We start from the raw sequence: 20343 nt of genomic DNA on the forward strand, positions 1-20343 counted from the left end.
ATTCTTCTTTATTTTATTGAATACATTACAGCTAGTACCGGATTTTTCCAATTTTTTAGAAAGGTTTATCAGTCCCTGTAAGGTATACTCTTTACCCTTATTGAGGATTCCATGAGCGACTAAGTGGTCCTTTTGCTCATTCCAGAATCCATCCCGGTCCGGGTCTAATTGGGCCATGCGATCGATAATATCTTTCTTAATAAAAATGATTGAGTCTATCTCATCGTCGCTTACTTCCCTTTGGGGAGTTCAAGTTTCAAGTCTGCTTCTTATAACATCATGTTGAATTTGGTGGTTTGATGGCCCGGCATTTTCTTCTCCAAGTTGAGGTTCAGGGTTCGGCGGGGTGTGGCTTGTGGATGGCTCTCCCCGATCTGGAACAGCCCCGAATACGTGTTCCAGGGGAACTTCCGGAATTGAATAAGGGTCAAAACGGGGCTGTTCCCCTTGCGGCACCTCTTCCCCGGGGGAATCCGGTGCGGGTATCTGGCCCGAAAGCCCATTGAAAAAAGAGGACGACGGAGTAGAGGCTTCAGCTGACTTGCCCGCAGCGGATCCGGAAGGACCCGCTTCACTAGGCCCAGGCCCTGGTGGGTTCTCCATAGCGGAAGCAACCTCTGGGCCTTCCACAAAAAAAAACGAAAACAAACCAGAGAAGGATCCAATTAGAGTAGAGGAAAAAGCCTCCCTCCTCCTTCTGACAATATAAAGTCCCAAAAAAATGAGGGAAATAAAAATAAAAATAAGGTAAGGTCTATCGGTCCACAAACCACTGAAGAAAAATTTGCCAATAAATTTTGACACGATACGTTCGTATCTCGAGATTGAGGGAATCTGTCCCCCCATTCCTCGTGAGCTACTTACTAGGAGAAGGCAGAACCAGAAGAATTGTGAGAAATAAGTCAATTTATCAAGTTTAGGCATTTCGATTTGGATTTAAAATAAAACCTTCAAGACAGAAAAAGACTCCCTTTTCTTCCTATTGATCTTGACGTCGGAAATGGTTGGTTTTAATGCTCGCACAGACGAAATAGAATACCGGATTGGACCTTAGCCGCTCGGGAATAGAATCCTTCACCACCAGGAAAGGCAATCGCCACGACGCTGACATCTTTTCATACGTACTAGACCCGGAAGGCGGAAGAAGCCGCTTACACGACTTCCAATACAGACAACTCAAGCAAGAGGTTTGACATCACTCCTGCAACTGCAAGACAAAGACTCAATCAAGCAGCACTGACCGCTATTCCCTACATAGCTAAGATGTCTGACACTGCGCCTAAGAGGCTAGCTTCACTATAAAGAGAAATAAAGCTTGATTTCCCCCTTCATAATACCTATTAAGTAAGTATTGCCATCTCTTTGCCCTAGCTCATCTTCCTTTCTCGGGGCTAAAGAGGATCAGAGTTCTATCCGTTCGTGGATAAGAGAAGACTAGTTAGAAGAGGGAAGGGTGGAATGAAACAATCCAGGGTCAAACGAAGATACTTGTTAGCCTAGCCCCATGTGTATCCGTAGCCTTCCCTGTTTTGAGAATCTCATATTGCTTCGTAGGACGTGTGTCCTTCGTATGTTCCGTCGCCTGTTCCTGGATAAGTAGATTTTCTACCAACCAAGTAGAATCAGCCTGAGAATCAGCAGCTGAGAATGCTGGCAAATCATAACATTAACTACGCCATTCTTGAGCGCCAATCAGTATCCTCCTAGATTCTCATGTGTTGAGTATCAAACAAAAGATCCCATGTTTGGTTGGTCAGATCAATTCGGCTTTACCCATTCATTGTTTTATCGAGGCAAGACAAAAAGGGACAGTTTTCTTATCTTTTGAGGTCTCAACGAACGGTTCTTAAATCATTAACGGATGCAGAAATGGGACAAGTTATTACCGGTTTGAGGGGACAATGGTTTTCTAGGTTGTTTCACCAATCTGTTGAATTGGAATGGAGCTCACGACCGTGAAACCCCTCGTTGTTTGATGGCACCTATCTTGTTCCCTTCGGGGAGAAATACTACTCTTGTTTTTCTTGTTCTTCTTTCTCGAAGAGATGGGTGCACCGCCTTGGAGAAGGTAGTGTGCCTATCGACGACTCCTTTCCATTGTATGGGAGGATATCTTCTTTGTTGTAGCTGAACTGATGTATGAATAAGGAGAGTGTGAATGGGGATTGGAGAATGCCTTGCAATGAATTAAGGATCCTTCTTGTATGGCCTCCAGAGGAGCCTCTAATGACCTTTCCACACCTGTTTTGAAGGGAATCACTCGTGGCAACTCCTAGAATGCGGTTAGAACTTGTTTTTCTTCATAAATATGGGGCTTCTGCCATAGAACCTCCACTCCACTGCTATGATCCGTCTTCGATTCACCAGCATCAGCTACTCTCACCCGAACCGCACGGTTCATAGTCTGCACACCCACCAAATCAATCTTCAGCTAAAGTAATATAGATTGCTTCAAGACAATGAAAGAGTTTGGTGTACTACAGGTGGATGCCCCCTAGCTCATAGGTCATAGCCGTAGTTCGTGCCTTTGGAGTCTAAGAGAAGGGACTTCTTTATACGTTTGAGATGTGGGATCTGTCTAACTCGCACTATGTTTAACCCGTTGACTTCGAAGTGGTCCCACTCTCTTCTATCTCCGAATCTCTTTGCTCTGCCTCTGGGCGCTAATGGATTTTACTTTGACTCTTTACGGCATCTGGTTCAATCCAGTTATCTTGCTCAGTTGTATTCCTTTTCCCTTGCCAGGTTCTATCACAGCAGACTATTTCACTCCCGGAATTGGGTTTGAATCAGAATCTCTTTCCCTTGCCTTTTCAGCTAGCGAGCATACCTAGCTTGCTTCTTGTCACGAGCGGGAGTCGAACCCGCATTGCCCTTCCTGAAAGAGACGTCTCTTTCAGATCGCGACTTTGGTGACGCAGTTCAGTCGGCGATAAAAGCCTTCCTACGTCTGCGGGCCGGTCGGCCACCCAATCCTGCTCTTCAAATGAATCACTGAAGTCCCCAACCCTATCTATGATACCCCCATCCCAACCATTCTTTCTTTGAAATCCTTTACTGGTGGATCCCCCATCCCCATCGACTATTTGGCTAATGCCATCCAAAATTGTATAAGATCCTGAAAACTAAGGGGATTCGCCTTAATGAATTGTAGCCAGTCCTTCAAATCTTCTATGGGATCGAAGAAGAGTTCAAAATCATCATTCATGATCTTGTAGACTATATTCCTTATATTCTCCTCGTCCAGGGGACTCTTTAAGTTGATTTGTTCCCCTACTCTCCGGTAAAGCTCCTCAGAAATTGCTTTTAGGAAAGATGCGTGTTCGGCCGCATAAGCCAGATAAATTGAAGAAGAAGGGGCAGCCCCACCCCCTGTAGAGTTACTCGGGCCAGCCTCCCCTTGTAGCTGGGGTAGACTGGTAGTAGTTTCACCTATAAAATTTTGCATTTGTGGAATGTAGGTTGGAACTACCTGTTCCGGGATTGTAGAAAGGAAGGGCTCCACAGTTGAAACTACCTGTTCTGGCATTTCCGAAAGGAAAGGCAGGACAGCTAAAAATAATTCGCTGTCAGCCGCAGTATAGATACTTCGAGTTTTGGTAACTCTGGAAGTAGCGCTACAGATTGAAGTTTTTCTGCCCCCGATTATAAGTTCTCGTCGACCACGGCCTATAGGAACCAGGCTATCCACTGCTTTTAAGCCTGTTTGCATGGGTTCGTGCACAGATTTACGTTCCAGAATCCCTGTTTTCGTGACCGAATGACGAAATAGATATACGAACTGTATAGGATCATTCGCTGGGATGGGATAAGTGATTCTTTTATGGGATTCCCCTGGGATCGTGGAATCAACTAAGAATGCAATAGGTATTTGTGATCGAGCAGCTTCCAGTATGACCGAAGACTTTCTATCTGCATTCAGAATAACCGCACAATCGGGTTGTTGGTTCAACCCAAAATTTATCTTTTTCGTTCTTAAACGGAATTTTTTTTTAGCCAAATAATTGCTAAAAAAAGTCCCGATCTTCCATTGAGAATCATTGATACAGCTCGCCATTTTTTCCAATATCTCACATCGAAATAAATGATTGGTCTTTAAAAGGAAGGAACGGCATTTTTTACGAATGGGAGATCCTATAAAATGAAGAGCGGTTCGTAAACAAATCAGTGTCTTGTCTGAATCGAGAATAGCAATTCCACTTCTGGAACCACAGATATAGACATTGAAATGGTGAGCATCTACCCGACGCCCGCCGAGATGTGCATTCGTACAAAGTAATTTAGTATAGACCATAGAAAGGATTGTCATTTCCGGTTTTCCGTTTCCCGAGATACTGGTGGTAAGTAATAATGCAGGCATGGCATATTTCGTTGAATCAGTCTTTTTCGCCACATCGCGTATAAAGGGAATCGAACCCAACTCTTCCACTCGCCGCCAATGCGGAAGGATGCCGCCGAAAAGAAAGGAGACTGATCTTAACGTTGGCGTCGGTTTTTCCAAGAAAAGTTTGATTTGATTGGTCTTTTTCATGCGGAACGGAACCGTATTAGTAAGCGGGCCCACACCTTCTCCATCCCTCGATCAATAGTTTATTTCTCTTCTCTATCCCCTTTCTCGAACTGAGCTATTTCGAGCATTTCATAAACAGAGCTCGATAGTCCCTTAAAGTATTCACTTTTCCAGGAGCCGACTTACCAGTTAGTACTGGCACTTTTACAGGAACAGTACCAGAGACTCATCTCGTAAGAAGACATTTTCAATTAGACACTACTAGTCGAGGACACGCGACAAGTTACGTTCTCATTTCGCAGAGGTTCTTCTCGCGATCTTTCTATTCTATTCTTTATGGACCTGAGCTCACTTAATTGCTTTTTGAGGGGGCGCAGCTCATTATCTATGCATTTTCTCATTGGCAACAAATCAATGTCATAGCACTATTTCCACTAATCACTGCACAGAAATGCAAAAACAGAAGAGAGGGGCAGCCCAGACATGAGAGGACCACCACGCACAGCAACGATTTGCTGATTGAAAGCTCCCTAACTATGTGTCTGTGCGGATCAGGAACCAAGTAAGTAAAGGGATGGTTAAAGAGGCAAAGTGATGCCCGCCCAAGCAAGTGGTTTGTTTTCGAGAGAGAAGTGTTTTTTTTGGAAAAGAAGAGCTCTTTCTAAGTTGACTTGCATTGCACAAATCATGCACATTTTTGAAAGTGCTTTGTAAAAGATCTTCAATGGAACGAGTTTCTTTTGACCATTCCCCCCTCTGACTGGGATGTCGTGTGTTAAAGCACAGTCTGGCTCTATAAGTAAGGAAATATCTCTATCCGGTTATTTGTAGTGAAAATCTGTCTCGAGGAGAGAACGAGGAAAGCAGGGAATAGCGGAACAAAGAAAGAACTCTTAGGGGAGGAAAGCTTGCCTTTCCGATTTATTCGCAGGTAAATTCGGAGTTACACGAAGTGGAAGGACCAAGGGCGAAGCGAAAGAGGGCATTTGCGTTCCGGGGAGGGCGTCGCGTAGGCATAGTTCCAATGGTAAGCTGATTCCAGGTACGCCCATTCCTCTACATCGTTTGACTATCAAAGTCAGGTCAAATGTAGGTGAGTGTTGCGACTCAGTAGCCGTACCTGTTCCACTTGCTTATTATGGGAATAGTTGATTCATTGTAAGGTTCAATCAGGCTGCCTGGCTCTACCTAAAGTCTAAGTCCGTCCCTCCTTCCTACTTAGCTCTCCTCACACGAGAAGCATAGGCCGCAGGTTGACAATGCGCTACCGATGAAAGAAAGTAAGTCAAGCCACCCACGGATCCTTCTACTAAGGAAAGAGTTAAAGCCGAAGACAATCAATAAACATCTTCAACCAATCCAATACAAATACTGAAAAAGAAGCAGTCTACCAACTTTTCTTTCACAAGGCCGCAGGTTGATCTCATGCATTACTCAACCAAGTCAGATAAAAAATGATCTTATCATCGAAAAGGCGCGCAGCGAGATAACAAACACATAAAAAAGGATATGCCCTAACTATATGCATGCCCCAAACTCTATATAAGAACTTTATAAATAAGGCAAAGAGAATCTCATCTCCTCACAGTTCCTTGCCAGCGGATCTTAGTGCCCTTCAAGCGCCCCTTGCGGCTGTGGGTAAGAACGAACATCGTTCTAGCCAGCTAGTGAGAGTTTCCCCATTGATCTTTGATCTGGCTAATCAATTTTCAGGTTTTTTATTTCCTTCAATGCCGCTGGTGCATAGTCAGACTTGCAGGGGCAGCTCAATCAAGTAGAGACAAGACCAGCTGTTGAAGCTTGGCAGTGGAATCCAAGAGATAAGAAGTAGTATAGAGATAATAAAACGGGATTCAAAGTAGTAGTAGTTGAAATAAGATAGAGCAAGGAAGAGTAGTAGTATTGGCAAAGAAGATTGGAATTATTGTATCCACCAATCGAAGCTTCCTCTCCCTCTAACAAAGCAATGGAATGAAATTCTAATCCTCATCCTCATACCTTCAACTATACCTTCCCTCGACCGCGAGCCCTTATACGCTAGAGAAATGCTATTCCTAGACCTATCGCTATCCCCTTTAGGAGGGCTATCCCTTTTACGAGCTAGAGCGTAGCGATTCGTACTCCTTTTGGGGGAAGGTTAATGTAAAAAGGTCCAATCCTCCAGGGCAAAGGTATCTTTTGTTTCCTTTAGAACAATCCTAATCGCATATCCAAACCAAAGAAGATGATATTTATTTGATAAAGCGCATTCTATTATCGTATTGCGACACTGCTCCTATCCCTAACGCTAGCTCTGTTGACTTCATTCCTTGTCGGTGTTGCGAGCCCCTCTACTTTACGAAACGAAGGAAAATAGAAATGGAATGGAATAATGCTATCCATACGCTATTGATATTCCTAGCGCTATCCCTTTTCTTTGCAAAGAAGCCCCTTCCCTTAATAAATTGAAAACATCATAAGGCTTTACTAAAAAAAGTAAGATTTGGCTCGGGTGCATCAAAACTTGCAATACGAAGATCCCTTTCAGATCAGCAGGAGGAGCAGGTTGCACCACTGGTTGGGGAGGAATTGTCAAGCTACGAGTGGGTAGAGTAGTAGAAAATACTTTATTTCTTCTATCCTTCATATCCATTGAACTAAATCTCATCATAGGTAACTATATCCTTTTAAGCTCCGCTCTCCTTATATTGGAGAGACTTGTTTGGGGTCGGCGTTGGTTTTTCCAACGAAAGCCTGATTTTGAGAACGTGAACATGAGCGGTAGACTGAACACCCACACAATCTCGATTTGACACAACAACACTTTCCATGGGGACCAACGGAACAGAGCAACTAGAACACGTAGTTGTCTATTTGTTAGGCAGGCGACTTGAACATAGATTCTTTCACCCAGGTGATCAGGACTCGTAGAAGTATCTGACGTGATTAGGCGGGGACAGGATTCGAACCTGCAGTCTTCAGGTCATGAGCCTGATGAGTTGACCAATTCCTCTACCCCGCTTCTTCCCCCTGGTCTTTCTTTCCCACCGGGGTTCACCTTGCTTGCTTGGCCGGGATAGAACCAGCGTTTAGGTTCCTTGCGGCTAGGCGCGGAGGTTGGAGCTCCTGACGACTGGTACGAACTTGCTGAAAGCACGAGCGTAGAAGCGAAAGAAGAAGCGAGGGGATTCCAAGCGAAAGAAGAAGGGATGAGCGCTTTGTTGCTAAAGCGCATACGTTTTCTTGCTTGATTTTTATACGATTTTCTGAAGTGATCTGTACAACTAAGTAGAAAAGGACAGACGAGTGTGGATACACGTGGTATAGGGATGCTCGTCTCGCCGTAAGTTATTGACCAGTACCAAATGTGACAACCTTCAATTCAAGTTACAAAACCATGAATTTGAAACAGAAGTTAGCGTGCTTCATGTACAACGTTATGATCTTATTTTAGGCATTGACTGGTTGTCAAGTTTTGCTCAAATCACAGTTGAATGGAGTAAAGGAATGCTGAAACTCAAGCATAAAGGCAAGCAAGTGATCTTACAAGTGCAAGATGTCACAGCTGAACTGTGCGGTGTGCCAGGGAAAAGTTGACTTGCACAAGGAAAAGAAGAAAGGGCTTTGGCAAAAAGAGAAGGAGCTCTTCTTGCCCGTATGGGAGTGGAAGCTTCAGTGTAAGCGGAAGCTAGACTAGAAGAGAGATTCATCCTAGGCTTTGCTTGGCCAGTCTATTAGTATGGCATCCCTTCTCAGACATAGGAAAGCTCAATGTCTTAAAGACATAGCATTGAAAGAGTGAGTAATCAGCATGAAATCCAGTCTCCTTGTAAATTCGATTAGACGACCGCTTCGCCATGTACAGAAGAGGAAGTCCAAGAACTTCTTCAACGATTTCAGAATACGGCCGCCAGTGACTTTCTTATTGCTAGGTATGGTATTGGCTCGAGTCAACTGCACAGCATAAATCTCTCTTTGATGACGAACGATACAACACAAGTTGCTAGCATTGAGTTTGTATACCTATCAACTCACTCTCCTACTCTTGTCAACGAACTCATTGAACTACTCCTTTCTCACTCCGCACTCTAAAACGGTTCACTCACTACTTCCTTGTTTGTTGGAAACGAACGCATTTCTCCACTAGCTGTCAGCTCTCCTACTGTTGGAAATTAACTCATTGATCAGACCAACATCGATGCTTTTCACTCACTACTATGCTTGTTGTTCATTCCTTCACTCTGGAAGTACGCACTCATTATAGCAAAACAACCCACTAAACTCCCTGCTGTTCACTCCATTCCCTACTAGATTATTTGAGACAGTAGCTGTGAACTACTCCCCTCCCTCTTTGAGAGGGACGAAAAGACTCTTTCCATTCTTCAAGCTACTAACTTCCACTAATACATTCAAGCACGAAGTTACCTCCAACTATTGGTAATAGTTGCATCGAGATATTCGTAGAGACTAGCTATAGACTTTGTGAGTCAGTGTGCTCATTAATTACCCAATTAATTCACCAGGACAGTAAGGATGGAGCTGCTCATTCCACGATTGACAAAGCTAGAACGAGCTCTCTCTTACTTAGAAAGAGTCTCACATACCTGGTAGAAGTGTGCATTTTACCTATACCCATACCTCTTCTATCTATGCTCCAAGCATGATAGCAATTGCATTAAGCTATTGGTGCTTCTTTCTCACCCGGCCCGAGATGGGTGTTGAAGGCACGTGTAGTTTAACAACTTCCTTACGTTGACGCATATCATCATGGGGAATCGAGTGAGTTCTTCGGATCGACGGACAAGAGGACCTTTTCATTCATCTCACCTATCCTACGCAGATTTATAATCTAATTAAAGAAAAGAAACTCTTGCTTTTAGAAATGAATTTCACATTTCTCTACGCAAGCCAAGGAATCTGTCTACAACTGGTACTTCACATGCCTTAGAAGTAGATTTGAATGAGAATGAATGAAATGAGTAAACGTTACTAGGAAGGTGAACTCGCTATCAAACTACAGCCTGCGCTAGTGGCTCAATCCGTTGCTTGTTGGGTTGAACATATTCTTTTTCTTTGACGGATAGCTTCTCGGCTCTTGCCTGGCCTGGAGTTGAAGAAGGAACTGGTAGCGAGTTTCCAGACACATCGCACTTCCGCTCGGGTCGAGGCTGCCACTCGGCCCTCAGACGGATCAAAGAAGAGTGGGGAACCTCTCGCTGGTTTTTGGAATTCGACATCAGGAAGTGTTTTCACACCATCGACCGACATCGATTCATCTCAATCTTGAAGGAAGAGATCGACGATTCCAAGTTCTTTTACCCCACTCAGAAACAGTTTTCCGCCGGACGACTCGTAGGAGGTGAGAAGGGCCCTGACTCCGTCCCAAACAGTGTACTACTATCGGCCCTACTAGGCAATATCTACCTACACAAGCTCGATCAGGAGATAGGGAGGATCCGGCAGAAGCACGAAATTCCTCTTGTAGTGAAAATGTCGCGACCGGGAAAATTGCCTTTTCCCGAACGCTAGTGTATTAATCCCCGTCCCAGGAAAAGCCGGGGTACACCACACAAACATGATATAAAAGACACATCTTTATTATATCGATAATATTTACATTATTACAAAGGCACTTCAGGCCTGACAAGCAAAAATAAACAGCAGCGGACTAGCGGCCTACGGCTCCATCTTCACAGGCGCTCAACTGGGGTATAAGCCAGGACTCCACCTAAGACATCTTCTCCAAAGCTTCTCTTACTGAAGGGGGAAAAGATAGAGCAAGAATGAGTACAACCACAGTACTCAGCAAGCCACACCGGAGGTGCATGATTAATGCAAGGGAAGTACAAGGGAATAATAATATAGGGATTAAGTTTTGCAGTAAACCGCATTTAAAAATCACTTAGTTGCCCAAAGCCATTTTGTAAAGACGATCCTAGAGCTACACAGTATTATTAAACAAGGCCGTGAACCCTCACGAACCTGCCTTAACCCAAGGCTTACGATGATTCGGACCGAACTGGCAACCCGACCTGGGTTCCAGCTCGTCCCAAGCCAACCCAGGCCAACCATTCCATATTTTAGTTGTTGAGCAAATTTTAAGAATTAAAACACTGACTTGGGTACATTGCTCGGCTTGCCCATATCCGAGGGCTCGGCTATTCGAATAGATTTACTCTGATCAGAGGTGTACATCTTTACCCACAAGACACATCTTTATTCCGCATTCCATGGCCTTGGAACCCGTCGTAAAGATGTGACATAGTTTCCAACCCATCCTAGCCTTAGACAGGAGTACCGACCCAATCCTACCTACGGCCGGGATACCCGGGACAGGCAGGCAGAACTGAGCCCCTAGCATTGGGCACCAACCCTCCGCCGTATGACATCTCGACTACCGGGCCGCAGCTCGTGTAGCCTTCATTTGCCCTGGAGAATGTCCATCGACGCCCGACTTCATCCATCTCCAATCCGTGTACTTTTGTTTATGACTAGACTGAGCCACAAACTAAGCCTTACCCATTAGACATGTGGAAGTACGGTAGTGCTTTGCAACAGAGGCCCGAGCTTTAGTCCTTATAGTGGCCGGGGTGCTACTTCCCATAACTGGCATGCACCCAAACCCCACCGAAAACAGGTTTTAGGGGTTTTGAAAGAGGAAGAGAGGTGTATGTCCAATTCCACCATAAGCCAACCATTCCATAGTGTCCAAATGATATGAGAATTCCCAAAGTCTAAAATTATAAAACCACCTAATGTTGCCTAATTAATCAGCGAAGCATCTACCTAAATTTATACTAGTGGAACCATGAATAGAGTACCCACTAGTTGGGGTTTTGTTTATTCTAGGGTGAACAAGGTAATAATAATAACAATAACAATAATAAGGTCATAACAAAGGTAAATAGGCATGGCTAGATAAAATAGTGATAACGCGGGAATTTAAATAAAGCGGTAATGCAATAATTTAAATCAACATAATTTTACAAACTGGGATTCAATATGTTCAAGGATGATGTGACTTGCCTTGCTCAGAGAGAACGGCCTTCCGAACCTTCGGCGACGACCACGAACCACGCTTTGGAAACCTCCGGAACGACGAAAGCTACGCGAAGCACACAAGCAAAGCTACAAGCCTATAAAGAAGCAATAACAATACATAAAAACAAAGCACAGGGTTCTTTAGGTTATAGCAAACATTAGGAGACTTGAACGGGTCGATTCGGAGCTCGTATGACCAGGATATGATCATCCGAAGTTTAATGCTGTTATATGGAGATTTGCGAATTATTATAATTAAGCTTTGCATTTATAAAACATGTGTAAGCGCTAGCCTGGAAAAGACAGGAAGGCTGCGCCGTTGACATGCGGACCCCACATGTCAACCTAAAGGACCGCGGTAGACCGGATACACAGAGACGGTCCACGGGTCGACGGAAGCGGACCCCGTGTGTCAACCGAGGCGAGTGGCCAACAAACGGACTCCACTAGACACCACACGGCCTGCACACGTGGAAACCACGCGGCTACCGAGCGGGCACACTAACACGGTCACCACGCGCACAAGCGAACGTCTGCCGACGCCGATACACGGGTACCGGGGCCGACAACCGCACAACGGCACGGGCGACACCGAAAGGACGAGGACAGGGCAGCGAGGGAGAGGGAACCTTACCACCACGCGACGAGGCGTGGGAGCGACAACGACGAACGGGCGCGGCGGAGACAGACGGGCACAACGGAGACGAACGGCGAGGGGACGGCTTCGGCGGCGATCCTTGGACGAAGGAGAGCTGCGGCCGGCACGAGGCTTGACGACGCGGAGCCGAGGACGAACACGAGGACGGGGCTGCAGCGACTCGCTTGACGAACGCGGACGACGGACGAGAACGGCTTGACGGAGGGACGAACGCCACGACGATCGGGAACGACGAGAGGACGAGGGCGACGACGACGACCGGGACCGGCGAGGAGGCGACGAGGACAGCCGGCAGCGGCTGCACGGGGACGAGGACGACGAGGACCACGCCGCTACGATGCCGACGACGGAGGCGGCGCCGCGAGACGACGAGCCGGGCGACCGACGGGACGTCGACGACGAGAACGGTCGGAGATGACGATGAAGGCAGGCAGCAGCGGCTGAGAGGAGGAGGGGACAGCGTGGAACACGCCGCTACGACGTTGGTGAAGGTGGTGGTGCAGCGGGGCGACGAGCCGACGAGGAGGAAGGAGAGGCCGGCGCGGAGACGACGGCGTTCCGGCGAAGTTCGGGCGAGGAGGAGGTGATGCCGGGGATGAGAGCGGCGTCGTGGAGCCGAGGAAGGTGGTGGCGACGTCGACCGGCGCTCAGGCAGGGAGATAGAGGCGGCTGGAGGCGGCCGGCGCGAAGGAAAGAGGAGGGCGACGGCGGGAACGCGCCTCCGGCGGTCACCGCGCGAAACGGAGGGTAGGCCGAGGGAGAGGGGGCAGCTGCGATGCTGGAGGAGGCGACGGCGCGGCCGGAAGACGCTCCGGCGAGGCGGGAGAGGCGGCTGGAGACCGGCCGGCAACGTGGGAGAGAGAGGGCGACGGTGGGGAGGGAGCTAGGGACCACGGGGAGGCTCGGGATGGGGCTAAAACGAGAGAACGGGGGATGAGGATCCCATTTTATAGGATGGGGAAGGGAGCCGGCCACGGGAGGAGCGGGAACGTCGACGGGAATGGCGGCCGGCGGCAATGGTTGGTGGCCGGACTTGGCGCGTCCGTTCCCGAGGATTGAAGGCACCATTCAAGGGGAAATTAAGGGGGAAAGAGAGAGGAGGGAAAGGGGATTAATTCCCCTCAATCAATTTGGGAATCCCATGCTTGAATCGCGCGGATTTGAGGGAGGAAGGGATTAGGGTTCACGGGAGAGAGAGAAGCCGGGCGGCGGCTGGAGGAAGAAGGCGACGGCGGCCTGACGCGTGGGCCCCACGCGGGGCGCGCGGTCAGCGCGCGCACGTGCGCGCTCGGGCGGGAGGGCGCCGCTCGGGTTGGGCCGGGCGGCCGGCCCAGGAGGGGGGGGAGGGGGAGGCGGCTTGGGGAAGAGAGGAAGGAGGAGGGAGTGGGCCGGGAGGGGGAGGGGAGGCCCGGGAGAGGAGGGAAAGAGAGGGAGGAGAGGGAGACTTCGGCCGCGGGCCGAAAGAGAGAGAGGGGAGACTTTGGGCCAAACTTGGCCCAAAGGAAAAGGAGGATTATTTTTAGATTTTCTTTTTAATAAACTTTGTTAATTGTTGTTGTTGTTTAATAAATATTTCCGGTGCTCTGAAAATTCAAGTAAAATTTGAGGGCTCATTTTAGACCAAGGAGAATTTAACAAAAATTCTCCGGGCCACATTGGAATTTTTCTTGTACGTATTTTAGTGTTTGCCAATTTCTTTTCGAATTTTAATTAATTCTATTATTCCTTTTAGCGAATGAATTTTAATTTTGGGATGAATTTATCAGGACGTGACAAATCCACCCCCCTTACAAGAATCTCGTCCCCGAGATTCGAGGAGGCTAGCAAGAAGATAGGTTGGGCGGTCTTCTCTTCTTGTCTGACTTCTTCCGCTCCGTCTTCTATAACAAACTTGCCTAACAAAACTTCTTCACTCTGGACTGCTTGGCTCGATCTCCTGTTGCAGATGGAATCTTCTCTTCACCTGACCTGTCCCTGGTTGAACCTTTAGCTGACTTCGACTGGGTTGCGGCACTTGAAGATGGGGCTTCAGTTCCAGAACTTTGCATAGTTCATATCTTTGGAGTCAACCTCATACAAGTTACCCACTTCATGTCATGCGTCGAGATCAGCTCGTCATTACTAAGATACCATGCTTGTCATCATTTAGCATTCAAAGTATTCCTTTACACATTCAGCCCTGACGTATTCTTTTTAGATTTCTCTTATCAATCACCTTTCGACCTACTTCTTGGTTCGATAATCAACACCTTTGCTGGTATCTTCTATCAATCACCTCTTAAACTTTGTCCACCAGGTACTCTTCACTCCGAGAGTTGTGGATGCTTCTGGTGACGATGAGGTCCTTTGGCTTGCTGCCTTTCAGTGAAACCTTGAAGTGTTTCGCCAAAAGCTATACTAACTGTCATTGCCTTTGATCCGGAAAAGACACATCTGAAACTCTTAGTCCAAACAAATGTCTCTTTGGTTAATCACTTGATTTTCTTTTCCATCCTCAGGTTGGTTATTAGCTCGAGGTTAGAATATAGTTCCTCTGGCACGAGACCCTAGGTCTCCTTTGTCAGTAAACAATTATACACATGATCACATATCCGCATCTTCCAAAAGAATCCTCTTAGAACTTGTTTTTATTACCAATTTTTCCCATATTACATGAATACGAGGCACTGTCTTAAACAAAAAGGGAAGGTGCTTAACATCGGTACATTGTTTCTACTATGGGTTAGAATTAACATGAGGCCTCACAGGTACGGCGTTTGCTCCAGTGACCACAAGGCGAGTGACCTGTCTTCTTCTTGCATAATGGCCGGAGTGATGACGCAGGTTACGCTTCGGCTGTGGACAATCTCTCGAGAAATGACCTGGTTCTTTGCAGTTGTAACAAATCAACGTCTTCTTTGCTGAGTTGTCCGCCTGGGAACGATCGTCCTGACTAGGAGTTGGAATTGGTGGTTGGAAATCCTTGCTAACATCGGCATCAGTGGTACCATTATTGCTATCACCCTTGGAGTCTTTCTCAGAGTCAAAATTGCTAGGGTTGCCATTCTGGGTGCCTTCATTGATACTATCGTCGATATCTTGGTGAATGATGTTGTTGTTGTCTACATTGCGTTCATCTTCTTGGGGCAGGAACTCGTGATACCCAACAGAAGATCCGATGATCGGAAGTGGCTCAGTGCGCTGTCTTTGGTTACCACCTGGAAATACTAGGATGTTGACAATCCTTCTCTTGCAGTTCGTCATCCGATTATGCTCACTTTCAAGTTGCATGGCTTTGTCCACAAGTTTCTCAAAATTTTCATAATCCTCTAGGAGTAGTTGCACTGCAAGCTCATCTTTTAACCCCTGGAGAAACTTCTCTTGTTTTTCTTCATCCGTTTCCACATCTTCTGGTGCATAGCGAGCCAAACGATAGAACTCGTGCAGGTACTCTGTGACGGTCAAATCCCCTTGCTTCAGGTAGCGAAACGCTCGTTTTCTTAGTGTGATCATTCCTGAGGGAACATGTGATCTCCTGAATACAGATGAAAACTCGTTCCAGGTGGTGGTATGTCCTTCTGGCTGTGATGCTTCGTAGTTATCCCACCACTCTGAAGCCGGTCCAACCAACTGATGAGTTGCGAAGCCAACCCGCTCCTGGTCGGTGCACTGAATCAACCCTAGCTTCCTTTCGACTGTGCGCAACCAATCACTGGCTTCCATAGGATCGACGGCCATGGCAAAGGTTGGAGGCCCCGTTTTGAGAAATTCTGATAACTTGCACTGTTGCTGGACTGTAGGTACTTGAACGTTGGTTGCCCCTGCTGGGTTGTTCCGATTCTGTAATAGTTGAAAGGCTGTTGCCAACATGTTGGTTTGGTTAACCACAATTTGGATTAGCTCTGGTGAGGTTTCGTTGATGCTTTTCTCATTCCCATTGGTTTGGGTTCTTGAGTCATCGGATCCATCATTCCCATAGCCTTTGTTACCAGTGTTATCCATCTGTCACAAGGTAGGGGTTGAGAGAGGAAGCATACAAGGAAAGAAGAGACCAGAACTAGGGACAAGACCTTAAAGGAACTAACTCTTTTTGTTGATGTGTTGTTTGTTTTGCTTATTCTGCAAGTTGATTAAACAAACAACCTAGCATGGTCACATCACAACCCACCGATGCAAACCATGCGCTACACACACAAGCAAGGAAACACACTACAAACGAAACACTAGAGGGTGGCTTAGGTTCTGCGACGGGTTCTCCAAGATCTTCACTCCTGCTTCACAGCTGGCTTCACTGCTTCCTCCACTTCACTAGCAGATCCTGCAGTCTTCTGGAGCTTCGGCAAACAACTGACGATGTCCTCTTCTTCACTGACCTGACCATCTAGTACTAGTTGAAAATCCGAAGAAGGAAGAACGGAGTAAACCTTTTGCAAATAGCATTAGGGGAAGGAGAAAAAGGAACTTTCGCAAATAGTTTTATTCATAAAATATGTCCTTAGGTTTTATCCACTTGGCTTATCCTACAGTCGAGATGGCTCTGATACCAGCTTGTCGCGACCGGGAAAATTGCCTTTTCCCGAACGCTAGTGTATTAATCCCCGTCCCAGGAAAAGCCGGGGTACACCACACAAACATGATATAAAAGACACATCTTTATTATATCGATAATATTTACATTATTACAAAGGCACTTCAGGCCTGACAAGCAAAAATAAACAGCAGCGGACTAGCGGCCTACGGCTCCATCTTCACAGGCGCTCAACTGGGGTATAAGCCAGGACTCCACCTAAGACATCTTCTCCAAAGCTTCTCTTACTGAAGGGGGAAAAGATAGAGCAAGAATGAGTACAACCACAGTACTCAGCAAGCCACACCGGAGGTGCATGATTAATGCAAGGGAAGTACAAGGGAATAATAATATAGGGATTAAGTTTTGCAGTAAACCGCATTTAAAAATCACTTAGTTGCCCAAAGCCATTTTGTAAAGACGATCCTAGAGCTACACAGTATTATTAAACAAGGCCGTGAACCCTCACGAACCTGCCTTAACCCAAGGCTTACGATGATTCGGACCGAACTGGCAACCCGACCTGGGTTCCAGCTCGTCCCAAGCCAACCCAGGCCAACCATTCCATATTTTAGTTGTTGAGCAAATTTTAAGAATTAAAACACTGACTTGGGTACATTGCTCGGCTTGCCCATATCCGAGGGCTCGGCTATTCGAATAGATTTACTCTGATCAGAGGTGTACATCTTTACCCACAAGACACATCTTTATTCCGCATTCCATGGCCTTGGAACCCGTCGTAAAGATGTGACATAGTTTCCAACCCATCCTAGCCTTAGACAGGAGTACCGACCCAATCCTACCTACGGCCGGGATACCCGGGACAGGCAGGCAGAACTGAGCCCCTAGCATTGGGCACCAACCCTCCGCCGTATGACATCTCGACTACCGGGCCGCAGCTCGTGTAGCCTTCATTTGCCCTGGAGAATGTCCATCGACGCCCGACTTCATCCATCTCCAATCCGTGTACTTTTGTTTATGACTAGACTGAGCCACAAACTAAGCCTTACCCATTAGACATGTGGAAGTACGGTAGTGCTTTGCAACAGAGGCCCGAGCTTTAGTCCTTATAGTGGCCGGGGTGCTACTTCCCATAACTGGCATGCACCCAAACCCCACCGAAAACAGGTTTTAGGGGTTTTGAAAGAGGAAGAGAGGTGTATGTCCAATTCCACCATAAGCCAACCATTCCATAGTGTCCAAATGATATGAGAATTCCCAAAGTCTAAAATTATAAAACCACCTAATGTTGCCTAATTAATCAGCGAAGCATCTACCTAAATTTATACTAGTGGAACCATGAATAGAGTACCCACTAGTTGGGGTTTTGTTTATTCTAGGGTGAACAAGGTAATAATAATAACAATAACAATAATAAGGTCATAACAAAGGTAAATAGGCATGGCTAGATAAAATAGTGATAACGCGGGAATTTAAATAAAGCGGTAATGCAATAATTTAAATCAACATAATTTTACAAACTGGGATTCAATATGTTCAAGGATGATGTGACTTGCCTTGCTCAGAGAGAACGGCCTTCCGAACCTTCGGCGACGACCACGAACCACGCTTTGGAAACCTCCGGAACGACGAAAGCTACGCGAAGCACACAAGCAAAGCTACAAGCCTATAAAGAAGCAATAACAATACATAAAAACAAAGCACAGGGTTCTTTAGGTTATAGCAAACATTAGGAGACTTGAACGGGTCGATTCGGAGCTCGTATGACCAGGATATGATCATCCGAAGTTTAATGCTGTTATATGGAGATTTGCGAATTATTATAATTAAGCTTTGCATTTATAAAACATGTGTAAGCGCTAGCCTGGAAAAGACAGGAAGGCTGCGCCGTTGACATGCGGACCCCACATGTCAACCTAAAGGACCGCGGTAGACCGGATACACAGAGACGGTCCACGGGTCGACGGAAGCGGACCCCGTGTGTCAACCGAGGCGAGTGGCCAACAAACGGACTCCACTAGACACCACACGGCCTGCACACGTGGAAACCACGCGGCTACCGAGCGGGCACACTAACACGGTCACCACGCGCACAAGCGAACGTCTGCCGACGCCGATACACGGGTACCGGGGCCGACAACCGCACAATGGCACGGGCGACACCGAAAGGACGAGGACAGGGCAGCGAGGGAGAGGGAACCTTACCACCACGCGACGAGGCGTGGGAGCGACAACGACGAACGGGCGCGGCGGAGACAGACGGGCACAACGGAGACGAACGGCGAGGGGACGGCTTCGGCGGCGATCCTTGGACGAAAGCGAGCTGCGGCCGGCACGAGGCTTGACGACGCGGAGCCGAGGACGAACACGAGGACGGGGCTGCAGCGACTCGCTTGACGAACGCGGACGACGGACGAGAACGGCTTGACGGAGGGACGAACGCCACGACGATCGGGAACGACGAGAGGACGAGGGCGACGACGACGACCGGGACCGGCGAGGAGGCGACGAGGACAGCCGGCAGCGGCTGCACGGGGACGAGGACGACGAGGACCACGCCGCTACGATGCCGACGACGGAGGCGGCGCCGCGAGACGACGAGCCGGGCGACCGACGGGACGTCGACGACGAGAACGGTCGGAGATGACGATGAAGGCAGGCAGCAGCGGCTGAGAGGAGGAGGGGACAGCGTGGAACACGCCGCTACGACGTTGGTGAAGGTGGTGGTGCAGCGGGGCGACGAGCCGACGAGGAGGAAGGAGAGGCCGGCGCGGAGACGACGGCGTTCCGGCGAAGTTCGGGCGAGGAGGAGGTGATGCCGGGGATGAGAGCGGCGTCGTGGAGCCGAGGAAGGTGGTGGCGACGTCGACCGGCGCTCAGGCAGGGAGATAGAGGCGGCTGGAGGCGGCCGGCGCGAAGGAAAGAGGAGGGCGACGGCGGGAACGCGCCTCCGGCGGTCACCGCGCGAAACGGAGGGTAGGCCGAGGGAGAGGGGGCAGCTGCGATGCTGGAGGAGGCGACGGCGCGGCCGGAAGACGCTCCGGCGAGGCGGGAGAGGCGGCTGGAGACCGGCCGGCAACGTGGGAGAGAGAGGGCGACGGTGGGGAGGGAGCTAGGGACCACGGGGAGGCTCGGGATGGGGCTAAAACGAGAGAACGGGGGATGAGGATCCCATTTTATAGGATGGGGAAGGGAGCCGGCCACGGGAGGAGCGGGAACGTCGACGGGAATGGCGGCCGGCGGCAATGGTTGGTGGCCGGACTTGGCGCGTCCGTTCCCGAGGATTGAAGGCACCATTCAAGGGGAAATTAAGGGGGAAAGAGAGAGGAGGGAAAGGGGATTAATTCCCCTCAATCAATTTGGGAATCCCATGCTTGAATCGCGCGGATTTGAGGGAGGAAGGGATTAGGGTTCACGGGAGAGAGAGAAGCCGGGCGGCGGCTGGAGGAAGAAGGCGACGGCGGCCTGACGCGTGGGCCCCACGCGGGGCGCGCGGTCAGCGCGCGCACGTGCGCGCTCGGGCGGGAGGGCGCCGCTCGGGTTGGGCCGGGCGGCCGGCCCAGGAGGGGGGGGGAGGGGGAGGCGGCTTGGGGAAGAGAGGAAGGAGGAGGGAGTGGGCCGGGAGGGGGAGGGGAGGCCCGGGAGAGG

At 48.4% G+C, this 20343-nt stretch overlaps 3 protein-coding genes and 1 non-coding gene across 4 annotated transcripts in view; all 4 read right to left on the bottom strand.

Annotated features, from left to right (window-relative positions):
• Positions 1 to 1130: 1130 nt before the first annotated feature.
• Positions 1131 to 4893, bottom strand: LOC107279602 (uncharacterized). Its single transcript, XM_015763537.3, has one exon. The coding sequence runs from the start codon at positions 4529 to 4531 to the stop codon at positions 3083 to 3085; it is 1449 nt and encodes a 482-aa protein (XP_015619023.1). The 5' UTR covers positions 4532 to 4893; the 3' UTR covers positions 1131 to 3082.
• Positions 4894 to 7437: 2544 nt separating this feature from the next.
• On the bottom strand, positions 7438 to 7511 carry TRNAM-CAU (transfer RNA methionine (anticodon CAU)). Its single transcript has one exon. It is a non-coding gene; the product is annotated as a tRNA-Met (tRNA).
• A 4004-nt stretch (positions 7512 to 11515) lies between these two features.
• LOC136354592 (uncharacterized) lies at positions 11516 to 13256 on the bottom strand. The gene is made up of 3 exons (XM_066306090.1): positions 13179 to 13256; positions 12165 to 13071; positions 11516 to 11625 (listed from the first exon to the last, which is right to left on the bottom strand). The coding sequence occupies exons 1-3, from the start codon at positions 13254 to 13256 to the stop codon at positions 11618 to 11620; spliced, it is 993 nt and encodes a 330-aa protein (XP_066162187.1). The 3' UTR covers positions 11516 to 11617.
• A 4995-nt stretch (positions 13257 to 18251) lies between these two features.
• LOC136354593 (uncharacterized) overlaps positions 18252 to 20343 on the bottom strand; it is a 3091-nt gene continuing 999 nt past the window's right edge. Inside the window, exons 2-3 of the mRNA XM_066306091.1 lie at positions 18901 to 19807; positions 18252 to 18361 (exon numbers count right to left, since the gene is read on the bottom strand). Coding sequence (XP_066162188.1) covers positions 18354 to 18361; positions 18901 to 19807 — 915 coding nt within the window. The 3' untranslated portion in view covers positions 18252 to 18353. The remainder of the gene's footprint in view (positions 18362 to 18900; positions 19808 to 20343) is intronic.

Source organism: Oryza sativa, chromosome 12 (genome assembly GCF_034140825.1).
Source record: "Oryza sativa Japonica Group chromosome 12, ASM3414082v1".
NCBI classification, from domain to species: Eukaryota; Viridiplantae; Streptophyta; class Magnoliopsida; order Poales; family Poaceae; genus Oryza; species Oryza sativa.

Bases quoted from the DNA above. Each gene is read 5' to 3' on its own strand.
- LOC107279602 (XM_015763537.3), bottom strand. From the start codon at position 4,531: ATGAAAAAGACCAATCAAATCAAACTTTTCTTGGAAAAACCGACGCCA.
- LOC136354592 (XM_066306090.1), bottom strand. From the start codon at position 13,256: ATGGTGCCTTCAATCCTCGGGAACGGACGCGCCAAGTCCGGCCACCAA. The intron at 13,072-13,178 runs GTTCCCGCTCCT...CGTGGTCCCTAG, and splicing joins CGGCCGCCATTCCCGTCGAC to CTCCCTCCCCACCGTCGCCC.